Consider the following 16738-nt stretch of genomic DNA (forward strand, 5'->3'; position numbering starts at 1 on the left):
AGGGAGATGGACCCAGGGGACTCCTGCACTACCTTCCTAGTTCTTTTACTCTGTCTGGTGGTCACCCATTTCCTGTCTGCCTGTGCACTCTTTACCTGCGGTGTGACCACCTCGTTAAATGTGCTGTCCACGAAGATCTCAGCTTCGCGGATGCTCCACAGTGACTCCAACTGCAGCTCCGAACACGGATTTTGAGTAGCTGCAACTGGAGACACTTCCTGCACATGTGTTCGCCCTGGACACCGAAAGTGTCCCTGACTTCCCACATAGCACAGGAGGAGCACTCCACGGTGCCGAGCTGCCTGCCATGTCCTACCCTTAATTTACTCCCTTTACTTTAAATTAAAGAATATTAAATACACTAGGGACCTTGCTTCCCTTTAAACACTACTTTTAAGTAGTGACCTTACTTTCACTTTAACGACTGGACTGTGGTAAGTAGGACCTGGTGAGTATTTCTAATCGGCTCCTTCCCTGGTTGTGACGTCACTTTAGCGGTTTCGCAGTTGTTGTTGTTTGACTGCTCTCGCTCTCGGACTCTTTCATTGGTGTAAAGTAAGAACCAATTCCTACAGGGTGAAAAGTTAGGAAAAACAAAGGCGAAACAAGGGAGCTCCTCCTTCCACTCCTCGCCCAACTCCCAGCACTCGCCCAACTCCCAGCACTCGCCGCAAAATTGCATTTCAAAGCCTGTTTTTATAGGCCCTGTCTTGTGCCTTACACACGTACTCAGCCCCTCTTGTACAGAGCTGCTCCTACTCCCTCCTCCTGCCATTGGTGACACTCATTCAGCCCCTGCACCCCTGTCCTCTGGGATTCGCTGCCCACTTCTCTCCGGCCTTAACGCCTGCTTTCAAAAAATGGCTCCTCATTCTTTCCCGCACCTTGTCGTGGGTACCCTCCTCCTTTTCCTTTCCTCCCTGGTATCCACAGTTTATTTTCCTTCTTGGTATAAAGTGCTGATCGAGTGAGATGAAGAGGGGTGGGAGGAGGCTCGTGTGGAGCATAAACACTGGCTTGGACCAGTTGGAATGAATAGCCTCTTTCTGTGCTGTGAATACTGAGATATCCTGCACCTGAGCACATTAGAAATGCATGTTCTTCCTTGTCTATTGTGTAAAGTTACTCTTTGATCTGAGGGAGATTGTAATCCATGTCTACATTGTTTGTCTTGTTCCCTGCAGCAACTGTACCAGATTCAGCAGGTCACCATGCCAGCCGGACAGGACATCAGCCAGCCCATGTTCATCCAATCCACTAACCAGACTGCAGATGGACAGACTGCCCAGGTCACGGGGGAATAGTGCGAAGTGATTGGAGAGCTGAAATCCACTGCCACAGAAGCCATTGTATAAATAGTACAGTCACTCAATAACCGGGATGTAAAATGACTTTTTTTAAGTTTTTTTTTTTTCCCTTGCATCGTGCTAAGCAAAAATAATTGTACATATATAAAATGCAATAAACTCCTTCCGAGTAGAGCTTTGTAAACTCGTGTGAGGGTAGGTAGGGAGGCGAGCTCCTGCCTGTGCTGGTTATCCAGTACTATCACTGACCATATTGCTGTTGTCCTGTTCAATTGTACAGTGTTGTGCCTCACTAAAGTTAATCAGCATTTAAAAAAAAAAAAAAAATACAACTAATGCTTACAAGTAGACCTGGGTTAAGTGGAGGTAAACTAGCAAGCTGTGCTCCTTAGCTGACTTCGGAAGAGACAGTCTAATCCACAGTTTCTCAGTAACAGGTTTATAAACTAGCGTGTCCAATCAGTCTTGATAAATATTGAATCAGAAGACTTTTTATATGCAAGTTGGTCAAAATTCAATTTGAATGGATCACTAGGAATGTGTTCACAGTGCAGCATTAGCAGGCACTGATCCGCACCAACATTCAAGCTGTAGTGTAAATCTGGGGTCAGGGTCCGATGTCCTCCAGAGAGGAGTAGAGTGGGACTCCCCGGAGAGTTATTCTTGCAACACTTGGGTTTGACGCCACATTGGGGGTAAATCCAGTGGAATGTCGAACGATGTTTGCAAAGCCCGCCCCCCCACCAATCCCACTAACTGCAATCTAGTGTTTCAGCTGTTGGAGAAATTAAATTTCCTTCTCATACTTTTGTGACTTGTTTTAAAAACTCCTTTTGATGTTTGTTTTATGAAATGCTGACAGTTTATTGGAGTTTGAGCTGTTGGTGTTAAAGTAACCGTTCCTATACTTGGATCTAACTATGTAATGACTGACCAGCGAACTGCACAGGGCCTCGAAGATGAACAGGTTGATTGGTCAGCTGCTGCAATATACCTGACAAATGTCCCGCTCTATCTAGGCGGGGCCCCCGATAACCTGTGCTGACTCTCTTCTTAGCTCCAGACAGGGCGTCAGGTGATTACCCTACAACACTGAGTTGAGGGCCAGCGCTGATGATCTGGAATGCTCCCAGGTGACTTGTAAGATGTACTAGTTTATTCTGTTATCCTCCATTACCCCAGGACGAGGGAAGCCCTTCCTTCCTTCCATCCAGAAATATCCTACAGTACCCTCATTGCAGCAGCCAGTTGTTTCTTGAATAATTCCAGGGTTTTTGCCTCCATTACTCTACACAGGAGCCCATTCCATGTGTTGATTTTTGCATGGCGAACGTCCTGATTATCAGTCCGAAATTTGCCTTTTACTAGCTTGAGCCCGTGTCTCATTGACCTAGTCATGAATTTAGTTTTTCAATTCTGCCCTTTTCTGTAGTCTTTAATAACTTGTGACCGTCTTGCTCTCCTTCATTGGAGGCTGAAAAGCCCTAGTTTTTCCATCTTTCCTCATATTTGAGATCTTTGACGTGAGGTTTGAGCCCCGTGAATCTGCTCTGCACTGCTTCCAGTGCTCAGTGTCTCCCTTGTGTTTTTATGGACCAGAAGTGGACACAGTACTAAAGATGTGTTCTAACCTGAGCGCTGTAGAGTTTCGGCAAAGCCTGTTCTCTACTGCTGCAGCTATGTAGTTGAGCCTTCACTCGGCTTGTTAACTGCTGCTTTGCACAGTTATTAATTCTCATGGTGGGTGAAGCTGACGGGGCCTTATTTATTGCCCATCCCTAGTTGCCTGGAGAAGATGGTGGTGAGCAGCCGCCTTGCACCGCTGCAGTCATGTAGTGAAGGTGCTCCCACAGTGCTGTTGGATACGAAGTTTCAAGATACTGACTCAAAGTTTGGAAATATATAGTGTTGAGCCTAATAGAACCTCGTAGGTCTCTTTCAATGTAATCCCTAGCCATTCTGCCTCCATTCATGGAGTACATGCTGCCCATTTTTTATTATGTGCGGACTAAGTCTATCAGTATTGCTTGATCGGTTTCTGCACTGTTCAAGCAGTTGGCTTTACAGGTCTTGCACTTTCCAAAATAAAATGTATCCTCCCATTGTCACTGGCCTGAAGAGGGTAACATCCTGTATAAAACTTGACTGTACAGTCGACTTCCTGTATTTTCATACGTGATGAACAAGGCCCATTACATAAGGGTGCTGTTGGGTGGAACACATCAGGGAACCCTTGGTCCTCTTTGAGTTTCTGTAATTGTTAAATCTAGATCATTTCATGTTAATTATTGTGCAGTAATTTGTTTCGATAATCCTGGCTGTAAGTCAATCAGTATTGAGAGATCAGTGAGTGCTTGACTTTGAATCAGTGGAAAAATCTGCTTGTTTGAAAGAATGAAAGCTTTCAATAATCCTTGTGGCGTGTTAAAGGTTACTGTGTAGGCTGCCAGACTGAAACCAGCCTCTTCTGACGATTTAATTGAAACCTTCTCTCTTCATCCTGGCCAGCTGGTGTCTGATTTCAGTCATTCCTTAATCCTACTTATTGCAGACAGAATCATACGGCACAAAAGGCGACAATTTGGCCCATCGTGCCTGTGCCGGCTCTTTGAAAGAGCTATTCAATTAGTCCCACTTTCCCGCCCTTTCCCCATAGCCCTGCAAATGTTTTTCCCTTCAAGTATTTATCCAACTCCCTTCTAAGTCACTATTGAATCTGCTTCCACCACCCTTTCAGACAGTACGTTCCAGATCATTTTTTAAAAATTCGTCATAGGATGTGGGCATCGCTGGCATGGCCAGCATTTATTGCCCATCCCAATTGCCCTTGAGAAGGTGGTGGTGAGCCGCCGCCTTGAACCTCTGCAGTCCGTGAGGTGAAGGTGCTCCCACAGTGCTGTTAGGGAGGTAGTTGCAGGATTTTGACCCAGCGATGATGAAGGATTGGCGATATACTTCCAAGTCAGGATGGTGTGTGACTTGGGGGGGGGGGGGGGGGGGGAGCTTGCAGGTGGTGTTCCCATGCACCTGCTGCTCTTGTCCTTGGTGGAAGAGATCGGGTTTGGGAGGTGCTGCCTTGGCGAGTTGCTGCAGTGCATCTTGTAGATGGTACACACGGCAGCCACGGTGCGCCAGTGGTGGAGGGAATGAATGTTTAAGGTGGTGGATGGGGTGCCAACCAAGCGGGCTGCTTTGTCCTGGATGGTGGCGAGCTCCTTGAGTGTTGGAGCTGCACTCATCCAGGCAAGTGGAGAGTATTTCATCACACTCCTGACTTGTGCCTTGTAGATGGTGGAACGGCTTTGCGGAATCAGGAGGTGAGTCACTTGCCGCAGAATACCCAGCCTCTGACCTCTTGTAGCCACAGTATGTGGGTGGTCCAGTTAAATTTCTGGTCAATGGTGACCCTTAGGATGTTGATGGTGGGGGATTCGGCGATGGTAATGCCGTTGAATGTCAAGGGGAGGGGGGTTAAATTCTCTGTTGTTGGAGATAGTCATTGCCTGGCTGGCGCAAATGTTACCCATCATAACTCGATGCGTAAAAATATTTCTCCTCATTTTCCCCTCTAGTTCTTTTGCTAATTATCTTAAATCTGTGTCCTCTGGCTACTGACCTTTCTGCCACTGGAAACCGTTTCTCCTTCTTTACTTTATCTTGAACACCTCCACCAAATCTCCCGTTAACCTTTTTTCCTCTAAGGAAAACATTAAAGCTGGCAAATGCTGAGGTATCTGAGTAATGGAACCTGCTGATGTTTCTGTTCAATGTGTCGGTGCACTCTTCTTTCATCTCTGGCATCTGGGTTTAAATCCAGCCCAGTCAGGTGAGCTGGTAGGATCTGATTTGAGATGGTGACGGCCCAGTTGCTCGTGAGGTCTACGGCACAAAACGGAGCGGTGCTCACCGATCCATTAATGGCGATTGATGTGGGAATTAGCAATATTAACACTGGGACAAAACAGGAGGAGCTATTCCCAAGATCGTACCTAGCAGTGCTTGAGGTGGGACTGGGTGCAACATTCCCCAGCACAAAAATACACCATCCCCATTTAAAAAATACACATCAGCCAGTTTGTGGAACTCTCATCTTGGCTGTTCCTGAGGGAATCTGTAGTTCTTTCTAAACTTTTTGGACTTCAATTTTTTTTTTTTTTTTAAGTATTGCTTGGATAAAAAGTGCTTCTATTGGGTCTGAAGATGAAGGGATTGCAAATATTTAGGCTGAGGTCACATTGATGTTGATTTGATACTCCAGTATTAGGACCGGGTCATACATGACCTGTGTGTGCCCTCCTACGTGTTGTGTTTCACATCTTGGACAAGTCATTGGTCTTAGCACCCTGGGTTAATGAGGAGAGAAATCAGTTTGGGTTCTCATTACTCATTGCTAATCAGTGAGCCCTGCTTGAAAGTGCAATGCGTGTGCATATTGGGCGAGGATAAGATCGGGCCTGGTTGTAATGCCCTCCCTCTGACGCATAGCTTGCCAGTGTTCCCTGTCCCGGCTCATGCATGAAGGTTGGCCCCTTGGGTGAGATACTGGAAGCCCTTAGAACTCTAGCCCAGCGAGATTCAGCACCTTCAGGAGATGGGCGGGGGGATGTTTTAAAATGGTACCTAGCGATGCTGGAACCCCGTGTTTTACATATCCCCCGCAACTGGATTTTCCATAAGAAGTTGCTGAAAGGGTATTTGACTCCCGCCAAACACAGGGATCGATTGCTATCGAATGATGTGTTTTCCATATTCAATACATCTCTTTTTTTCTCCACCTTTCCCTGCAAACTGGAAATCTAATTTTAACCTATGCTAAATCTGCTTACAGCTCAGGATCACATTGGTTATCCTACAGATGTCCGTGTGGCAACAGCCCATCCCTGGCCTTAACCCCCGCCCCTTTAGTTGGCTGCCAAGCCATGGGCAAGAGGATCCCAGAGTACCTTGTCTATTTTTTCTCCCCACTTCCGTAGAACAGAAAGATGTCAAAAACCATGTCCCACTGTTCGACAGTGAGAAAGAGCAGCTAAGTGATGTTCCTTCTGGTTCAGTTAAGGACATAACTGAACCACAAATACCAGACAGGCCCTAGATTCTATTCCATGTTTGTGCTGAGTTAGGTGATTTTGCAGTGCTCCAGGTATGTGTGCTATAGTCAAACTCTCCACTCCTGGGCTAGGGAAAGGGGCTGGTTAGCAGGTTTCATGCTCCGTGCCTCCTAGAATGGAAGATATTTGTGTGGATATGGGGTGTGAAGAGCATCAGCAGAGGTCTCCCCTTCCCCCAGGATCAAAAGCCTGCTGCCCCTTTACTGTCTGGACTTGCTAATGGTTGGTGAACTGTTCATCAGCAACCGCCCTCCTTCACCATGGGAAAAAATTGGCAAAATCGAAAGTGACCATGCGATGACGCTTTCTAGAAAAGCGAATTGATTCTTTGTGACACCGTGCTCCATTTCAGTTAGATGAATGATGAACAGTTTATTCTGAGGAGTGTAACCTTTGTGTGTGCAATAAAACAAAATGTTTAGGCAGTGATTCTCATTAAATACCCGCCCCTCTCTGACGATGGTTCTCATTAACTACCGCCCCACCCCGGGCGATGATTCTTATTAAATAGCCGCCTTCGGTCTGTTCTCTGCTGAGATGACCCAGTGTCAGTACAACAGCCACTAGTGAGCTTCCATTTTTTTAAAAGTTTTGTGCTAAAGAAGAGCTTCGGGGAAGGTGGAGACATTGACTCCGTTTGTGGGGGTGGAATCATTCCTCTCTGGCATGCTTGGATGTCTTTTCCAGGCTGATATTGGCAAATAAAATATTGGACCGTGTGTTGCAATTTCTCGCTCTTCCCTGACTCTTGTGGAGAACACTGGGTGCATTTGATGTTGTTTGAAGCTGTCTTAAGAATTTTCTGATATCTGGAGTCTTTGGTATTAGCCTACTTTTACTTTGTATATCTTTAGAAATAAAAAAACCTTTTGTTATAACACTTGTGTTGAGCCTGTTTTTCTTTTAAATGTAGATGAGAGGTGGGGGGGGCAAAGATGCTTGCAGTTCAGGAGGCTATTTGGTCCATCGTGTCTCCAAGGGCCCTTTGCTAGCGCAACCTAACACTAATCGCACTGCCATGCTGTCTCCATAGCCATCTTGCACTGCTTCCAATATTTAACCACTTTTTGCTGTTTATGGGATCTTGCTGTGTGCAAATTGGCTGCTACATTTCCCAACATTACAACAGTGATTACACTTCAAAAGTACTTCATTGGCTGTGAAGCTCTTTGGGACGTCCTGAAGTCGTGAAAGGCGCTAGAGAAATGCAGGTTCTTCCTGCTTTAAATATCTTTGTCTATTGGCTTATAGCCTGCGCCTCAGTCCGATAGAGGGGATCATGTGTCGGCAGGTGATGTACTCCAGTACAGTGACAAGGGATCACTGCTGAAACCCTGTGTGGTGTTACATTTACCCAGAATTTGGCTTCACCAGGGGTCATGAGAGTTACAAGTCTGGCCAGTGACACTGAACCCAAGGATCCTGTGAAACCCGAAAATGTAACACATGTCTACTCCTCTTTGCACCTCCAGGATACCCCACATCATGGATGTGGCACACGTATAACTGCCTATCCCACCATTTCTATACTCTCAGCAGCTGTCCGCGCAGAAGGACTGACTCTGGGATTCCGTTTCTTGCCTGCCCTGGTGGTATAAATTTGACTCCATTTCTTCTTAGTCCTGAACGCCCTCCTTTTCCCATCATAAACTCACTCATTGTCTCGCTTTCACCTTTTCACTCAGCATAACCTCAGCTGGCCTCTTGTGCCTGACACTTGCACCAACTTGGTTATTTTAATGGAGTCTACATTGTGTTCTTGGTGCTTATTCCTGGCTACTACCTTAACAGAACTTGAAATACTAGTTTAGCACACCCTTTCAAATATCTTTATTTCAATTGCATGTTGCCTTTAAACCTTATCTTAAATGTACTTTCTCCCGCACCTTTTACAAATGAATGGACCAGCTTTCTTGGTGAATGGAAAAAGCAATCCAAGGCAAGATTGAGGGGGCTTTAATCCAGAAGAGACATGCCTAACCTCAATTCTACACAACAACAACTTGTATTTATATAGCACCTTTAACATAGAACATCCCAAGGTGCTTCACAGGAGTATTAAAAGACGAAAAAATTTGACACCAAGCCACATGAGAAACTAGGGCAGGTGACCAAAAGCTTGGCCAAAGAGATAGGTTTTAAGGAGTGTCTTAAAGGAGGAAAGAGAGGCAGTGAGGCGGAGAGGTTTGGGGGGTGGGGGGAGGGTGATGTGCCTGTCATTGTTGAATAGCTGGCAGTGTGCGCAAGGTGTGAAATGTGAGTGTGGTAAGTGCGTGAGGTTGAGGTGAAGCTATGATTGTGGGGTTTGAGCCGTTGTATCTACTCTGGATTCAAAGTGTAAATTGAGGAATGGGTGCCTTGAGATGTTTTCCTACATTAAAGGCGTCAAATAAATGCAAGTTGTTGATTCTGCACTGACTGCTCAATCCCGAGTTTCTGGACCGTGCTGATTCTTTGTATTTTCTCTCCCTAGTCTCGGGATTGGTGACACCAATTACCACACGTCTGAGAGATGCTAACTCAGCACAGAGACCTGGGGCCTGCTGTCGTGTGTGATTCAGGCCCCTGCCGTTAAAACGGTGCCTACAAACCAACCATTGCAAAGCACCAAATTCCCAACAGAATTTAAAAAAAAACTTAATCCCGAGAGTCAGGGGGCCGGCAGCTGCTGGGGCAGAGTTCTGAGGTATTAATATGAGCTATTGTGCACATCACATGTCGGGAAGGGAGCATGGCATTTTTCAGAAGTCTGCATATGCTTTTAATGATGGAATCGCATACCAGCAGGGACCTTGCCGGGAAATATTGCTCGACAAGGCACTTTAGCTGAAGGATGTGTCCAGGTATTAGTGTGTGAAAGGTCAGCGAGTTTTAGCCTTTGAAATTTTCAGACACTCCTTGACCTCCAGGATAATGCGAAGAGTGGGTAATATTTTACTTTCCTGGTCCATTAAATGGTTCAAAGAAGCTTCTTTGGCATTTTATTTGAAATAAGTGCTTTATTTGCAATGGAAGCCTTGCTAACTAGTGAAGAAAGACTTGCATTTATATAGCACCTTTCACAACCTCCCACAGTACCTTACAGTCAATGAAGTATTTTTTAAAGTGTAGTCACTGTTGTAATGTGGAAGCCAATTTGCACACAGCAAGCTCCCATAAACAGCAACGTGACCATGACCAGATAATAGCCAAGAAATTGTATACGGCCCGAGAGCGGGTGTGGGCAGCGCGAAGCACTGTGTGCCTGTGCAATTTCATTATAATAATTGCAGCGCTGATCTCAGTGCTACACACGCTGCTGATTGGCTTAGCACTGAACAGGGGGCCCAGTATTGGGTGCAGCCCACTGGCCAATGAAGTTTGGCCAAGGCTCTCTGCACCACTGAAAGGGGAGGTGCTTTGTTGCAGAAGCACCTCATTGTCAGTGTGGAGAAAGCCATGGCCCACCTGCGGCAGTGGAGGCCTTGGTCCTGGGGGCTCAAAGATGTCCTCAGGTCCTCCACCCATAGGGGGGCAGGGGGTCTTCAAGACAGAACACCAGAAGGCTGTGGGAGGAGATAGCTGAAGCTGTCACTGCAACAAGTGTTCTCCCCAGGGCCTGGATCCAAAGCTGCAAAAAGTTTAATGAATCATTGCAAGTGGTCAAAGTGAATGAATGCATCTTCAAATGCCATACCCCACCATCTGCACCACGAGCCTCACTGCTCCGCGCACTACACCCCCATCACTCACCTACCAAAAAACTCTGCGAAACACGGCTCAAACCCCACAATCATAGCTTCACCTCAACCTCACGCACTTACCACACTCACATTTCACACATTGCACACACTGCCAGCTATTCAACAATGACAGGCACATCAGCCAAACACATTGCACCACACTCACTGACACACTTCACCCAAACACACTGCACCACACTCACTGACACACTTCACCCAAACACACTGCACCACACTCACTGACACACTTCACCCAAACACATTGCACCACACTCACTGACACACTTCACCCAAACACATTGCACCACACTCACTGACACACTTCACCCAAACACATTGCACCACACTCACTGACACACTTCACCCAAACACATTGCACCACACTCACTGACACACTTCACCCAAACACATTGCACCACACTCACTGACACACTTCACCCAAACACATTGCACCACACTCACTGACACACTTCACCCAAACACACTGCACCACACTCACTGACACACTTCACCCAAACACATTGCACCACACTCACTGACACACTTCACCCAAACACATTGCACCACACTCACTGACACACTTCACCCAAACACATTGCACCACACTCACTGACACACTTCACCCAAACACATTGCACCACACTCACTGACACACATCACCTAAACATATTGCACCACACTCACTGACACACTTCACCCAAACACATTGCACCACACTCACTGACACACTTCACCCAAACACATTGCACCACACTCACTGACACACTTCACCCAAACACACTGCACCACACTCACTGACACACTTCACCCAAACACATTGCACCACACTCACTGACACACTTCACCCAAACACATTGCACCACACTCACTGACACACTTCACCCAAACACATTGCACCACACTCACTGACACACTTCACCCAAACACATTGCACCACACTCACTGACACACATCACCTAAACATATTGCACCACACTCACTGACACACTTCACCCAAACACATTGCACCACACTCACTGACACACTTCACCCAAACACATTGCACCACACTCACTGACACACCTCACCCAAACACACTGCACCACACTCACTGACACACTTCACCCAAACACATTGCACCACACTCACTGACACACTTCACCCAAACACATTGCACCACACTCACTGACACACTTCACCCAAACACATTGCACCACACTCACTGACACACTTCACCCAAACACATTGCACCACACTCACTGACACACATCACCCAAACACACTGCACCACACTCACTGACACACTTCACCCAAACACATTGCACCACACTCACTGACACACTTCACCCAAACACATTGCACCACACTCACTGACACACTTCACCCAAACACATTGCACCACACTCACTGACACACTTCACCCAAACACATTGCACCACACTCACTGACACACTTCACCCAAACACATTGCACCACACTCACTGACACACTTCACCCAAACACATTGCACCACACTCACTGACACACATCACCCAAACACATTGCACCACACTCACTGACACACTTCACCCAAACACATTGCACCACACTCACTGACACACATCACCCAAACACATTGCACCACACTCACTGACACACTTCACCCAAACACATTGCACCACACTCACTGACACACTTCACCCAAACACATTGCACCACACTCACTGACACACTTCACCCAAACACATTGCACCACACTCACTGACACACATCACCTAAACATATTGCACCACACTCACTGACACACTTCACCCAAACACATTGCACCACACTCACTGACACACTTCACCCAAACACATTGCACCACACTCACTGACACACCTCACCCAAACACACTGCACCACACTCACTGACACACTTCACCCAAACACATTGCACCACATTCACTGACACACTTCACCCAAACACATTGCACGAGACTCACTGACACACACATCACCCAAACACATTGCACCACACTCACCGACACACTTCACCCAAACACATTGCACCACACTCACTGACACACTTCACCCAAACACATTGCACCACACTCACTGACACACTTCACCCAAACACATTGCACCACATTCACTGACACACTTCTCCCAAACACATTGCACCATTCACTGACACACTTCACACAAACACATTACACCACATTCACTGACACACACATCACCCAAACACATTGCACCACACTAACTGACACACTTCACCCAAACACATTGCACCACACTCAGAGACACTTCACCCAAACACATTGCACCATTCACTGACACACTTCACCCAAACACATTGCACCACATTCACTGACACACACATCATCCAAACACATTGCACCAAACTCACTGACACACTTCACCCAAACACATTGCACCACACTCACTGACACACTTCACCCAAACGCATTGCACCACACTCACTGACACACTTCACCCAAACACATTGCACCACACTCACTTACACACTTCACCCAAACATATTGCACCACACTCACTGACACACTTCACCCAAACACATTGCACCACACTCACTGACACACTTCTCCCAAACACATTGCACCACACCCACTGACACACTTCACCCAAACGCATTGCACCACACTCACTGACACACTTCACCCAAACACATTGCACCACACTCACTTACACACTTCACCCAAACACATTGCACCACACTCACTGACACACTTCACCCAAAAACATTGCACCACATTCACTGACACACTTCTCCCAAACACATTGCACCATTCACTGACACACTTCACCCAAACACATTGCACCACATTCACTTACACACTTCACCCAAACACATTGCACCACACTCACTGACACACTTCACCCAAACACATTGCACCACATTCACTGACACACTTCTCCCAAACACATTGCACCATTCACTGACACACTTCACCCAAACACGTTGCACCACATTCACTGACACACTTCTCCCAAACACATTGCACCATTCACTGACACACTTCACCCAAACACATTGCACCACATTCACTGACACACCTCTCCCAAACACATTGCACCACATTCACTGACACACTTCACCCAAACACATTGCACCACATTCACTGACACACACATCACCCAAACACATTGCACCACACTCACTGACACACTTCACCCAAACACATTGCACCACACTCACTGACACACTTCACCCAAACACATTGCACCACACTCACTGACACACTTCACCCAAACACATTGCACCACATTCACTGACACACTTCTCCCAAACACATTGCACCATTCACTGACACACTTCACCCAAAAGGGGGGCACGGTGGCATAGTGGTTAGCACTGTTGCCTCACAGCGCCAGGGACCCGGGTTCAAATCTGGCCTCGGGCGACTGTCTGTGTGGAGTTTGCACATTCTCCCTGTGTCTGCGTGGGTTTCCTCCGGGTGCTCCGGTTTCCTCCCACAGTCCAAAGATGTGCAGGTTAGGTTGATTTGGCTATGATAAATTGACCCTTAGTGTTAGGGGATTAAATACGTGGGGTTACAGGGATAGGGTGGGATATGTGTCGGTGCAGGCTCGATGGGCCGAAATGGCCTCTATCTGCACTGTAGATTCTGTGATTCTGTGATTCTGTGAAACACATTGCACCACATTCACTGACACACACATCACCCAAACACATTGCACCACACTCACTGACACACTTCACCCAAACACATTGCACCACACTCACTGACACACACATCACCCAAACACATTGCACCACACTCACTGACACATTTCTCCCAAACACATTGCACCACACTCACTGACACACTTCACAGAAACACACTGCACCACATCACTGACACACTTCACCCAAACACATTGCACCACACTCACTGACACACTTCACCCAAACACACTGCACCACACTCACTGACACACTTCACCCAAACACATTGCACCACACTCACTGACACACTTCACCCAAACACATTGCACCTCACTCACTGACACACACATCACCCAAACACATTGCACCACACTCACTGACACACACTTCACCCAAACACATTGCACCACACTCACTGACACACTTCACCCAAACACATTGCACCTCACTCACTGACACACACACATCACCCAAACACATTGCACCACACTCACTGACACACTTCACCCAAACACACAGCACCACACTCACTGATACACATCACCCAAACACATTGCACCACACTCAATGACACACTTCACCCAAACACATTGCACCACACTCACTGACAGACTTCACCCAAACACATTGCACCACACTCACTGGCACACATCACCCAAACACATTGCACCACACTCACTGACACACTTCACCCAAACACATTGCACCACACTCACTGACACACTTCACCCAAACACACTGCACCGCACTCTGACACACTTCACCCAAACACATTGCACCACACTCACTGACACAAATCAGCTAAACACATTGCACCACACTCACTGACACACTTCACCCAAACACATTGCACCACACTCACTGACACACTTCACCCAAACACATTGCACCACATTCACTGACACACTTCTCCCAAACACATTGCACCATTCACTGACACACTTCACCCAAACACATTGCACCACATTCACTTACACACACACATCACCCAAACACATTGCACCGCACTCACTGACACACTTCACCCAAACACATTGCACCACACTCACTGGCACACATCACCCAAACACATTGCACCACACTCACTGACACACTTCACCCAAACACATTGCACCACACTCACTGGCACACATCACCCAAACACATTGCACCACACTCACTGACACACTTCACCCAAACACATTGCACCACACTCACTGACACACTTCACCCAAACACACTGCACCGCACTCTGACACACTTCACCCAAACACATTGCACCACACTCACTGACACAAATCAGCTAAACACATTGCACCACACTCACTGACACACTTCACCCAAACACATTGCACCACACTCACTGACACACTTCACCCAAACACATTGCACCACATTCACTGACACACTTCTCCCAAACACATTGCACCATTCACTGACACACTTCACCCAAACACATTGCACCACATTCACTTACACACACACATCACCCAAACACATTGCACCGCACTCACTGACACACTTCACCCAAACACATTGCACCACACTCACTGACACACATCACCCAAACACATTGCACCACACTCACTGACACACTTCACCCAAACACATTGCACCATTCACTGACACACTTCACCCAAACACATTGCACCACACTCACTGACACACTTCACCCAAACACATTGCACCACACTCACTGACACACTTCACCCAAACACATTGCACCACACTCACTGACACACTTCTCCCAAACACATTGCACCACACTCACTGACACACTTCACCCAAACACATTGCACCATTCACTGACACACTTCTCCCAAACACATTGCACCATTCACTGACACACTTCACCCAAACACTTTGCACCACATTCACTGACACACTTCACCCAAACACATTGCACCACATTCACTGACACACTTCTCCCAAACACATTGCACCACACTCACTGAAACACATCACCCAAACACATTGCACCACACTCACTGACACACTTCACCCAATCACATTGCACCACATTCACTGACACACTTCACCCAAACACATTGCACCACACTCACTGACACACTTCACCGAAACACATTGCACCATTCACTGACACACATCACCCAAACACATTGCACCACACTCACGGATACACTTCACCCAAACACACTGCACCACACTCACTGACACACTTCACCCAAACACATTGCACCACACTCACTGACACACTTCACCCAAACACATTGCACCACACTCACTGACACACATCACCCAAACACATTGCACCACACTCACTGACACACTTCACCCAAACACATTGCACCACACTCACTGACACACTTCACCCAAACACATTGCACCACACTCACTGACACACTTCACCCAAACACATTGCACCACACTCACTGACACACATCACCTAAACATATTGCACCACACTCACTGACACACTTCACCCAAACACATTGCACCACACTCACTGACACACTTCACCCAAACACATTGCACCACACTCACTGACACACCTCACCCAAACACACTGCACCACACTCACTGACACACTTCACCCAAACACATTGCACCACACTCACTGACACACTTCACCCAAACACATTGCACCACACTCACTGACACACTTCACCCAAACACATTGCACCACACTCACTGACACACTTCACCCAAACACATTGCACCACACTCACTGACACACATCACCCAAACACACTGCACCACACTCACTGACACACTTCACCCAAACACATTGCACCACACTCACTGACACACTTCACCCAAACACATTGCACCACACTCACTGACACACTTCACCCAAACACATTGCACCACACTCACTGACACACTTCACCCAAACACATTGCACCACACTCACTGACACACTTCACCCAAACACATTGCACCACACTCACTGACACACTTCACCCAAACACATTGCACCACACTCACTGACACACATCACCCAAACACATTGCACCACACTCACTGACAC

At 47.1% G+C, this 16738-nt stretch overlaps 1 protein-coding gene across 6 annotated transcripts in view; it reads left to right on the forward strand.

Annotated features, from left to right (window-relative positions):
* Positions 1–16738, forward strand: part of nfyc (nuclear transcription factor Y, gamma) — a 207901-nt gene that overhangs the window by 107029 nt on the left and 84134 nt on the right. For 5 of the 6 annotated variants that reach the window (XM_085962303.1, XM_085962307.1, XM_085962308.1 and 2 more), the window contains one exon: positions 1185–7293. The exons of the other annotated variant lie outside the window; for it this stretch is intronic. In XM_085962303.1, the coding sequence (XP_085818429.1) occupies positions 1185–1304 (120 nt within the window). In that variant the 3' untranslated portion in view covers positions 1305–7293. Of the gene's footprint in view, positions 1–1184; positions 7294–16738 lie in introns of those variants that run through there. 6 annotated transcript variants of the gene reach the window in all.

The sequence above is a fragment of the Somniosus microcephalus genome, chromosome 20 (genome assembly GCF_052327205.1).
Source record: "Somniosus microcephalus isolate GS21.2 chromosome 20, FLI_Smic_1.0, whole genome shotgun sequence".
NCBI lineage: Eukaryota > Metazoa > Chordata > Chondrichthyes > Squaliformes > Somniosidae > Somniosus > Somniosus microcephalus.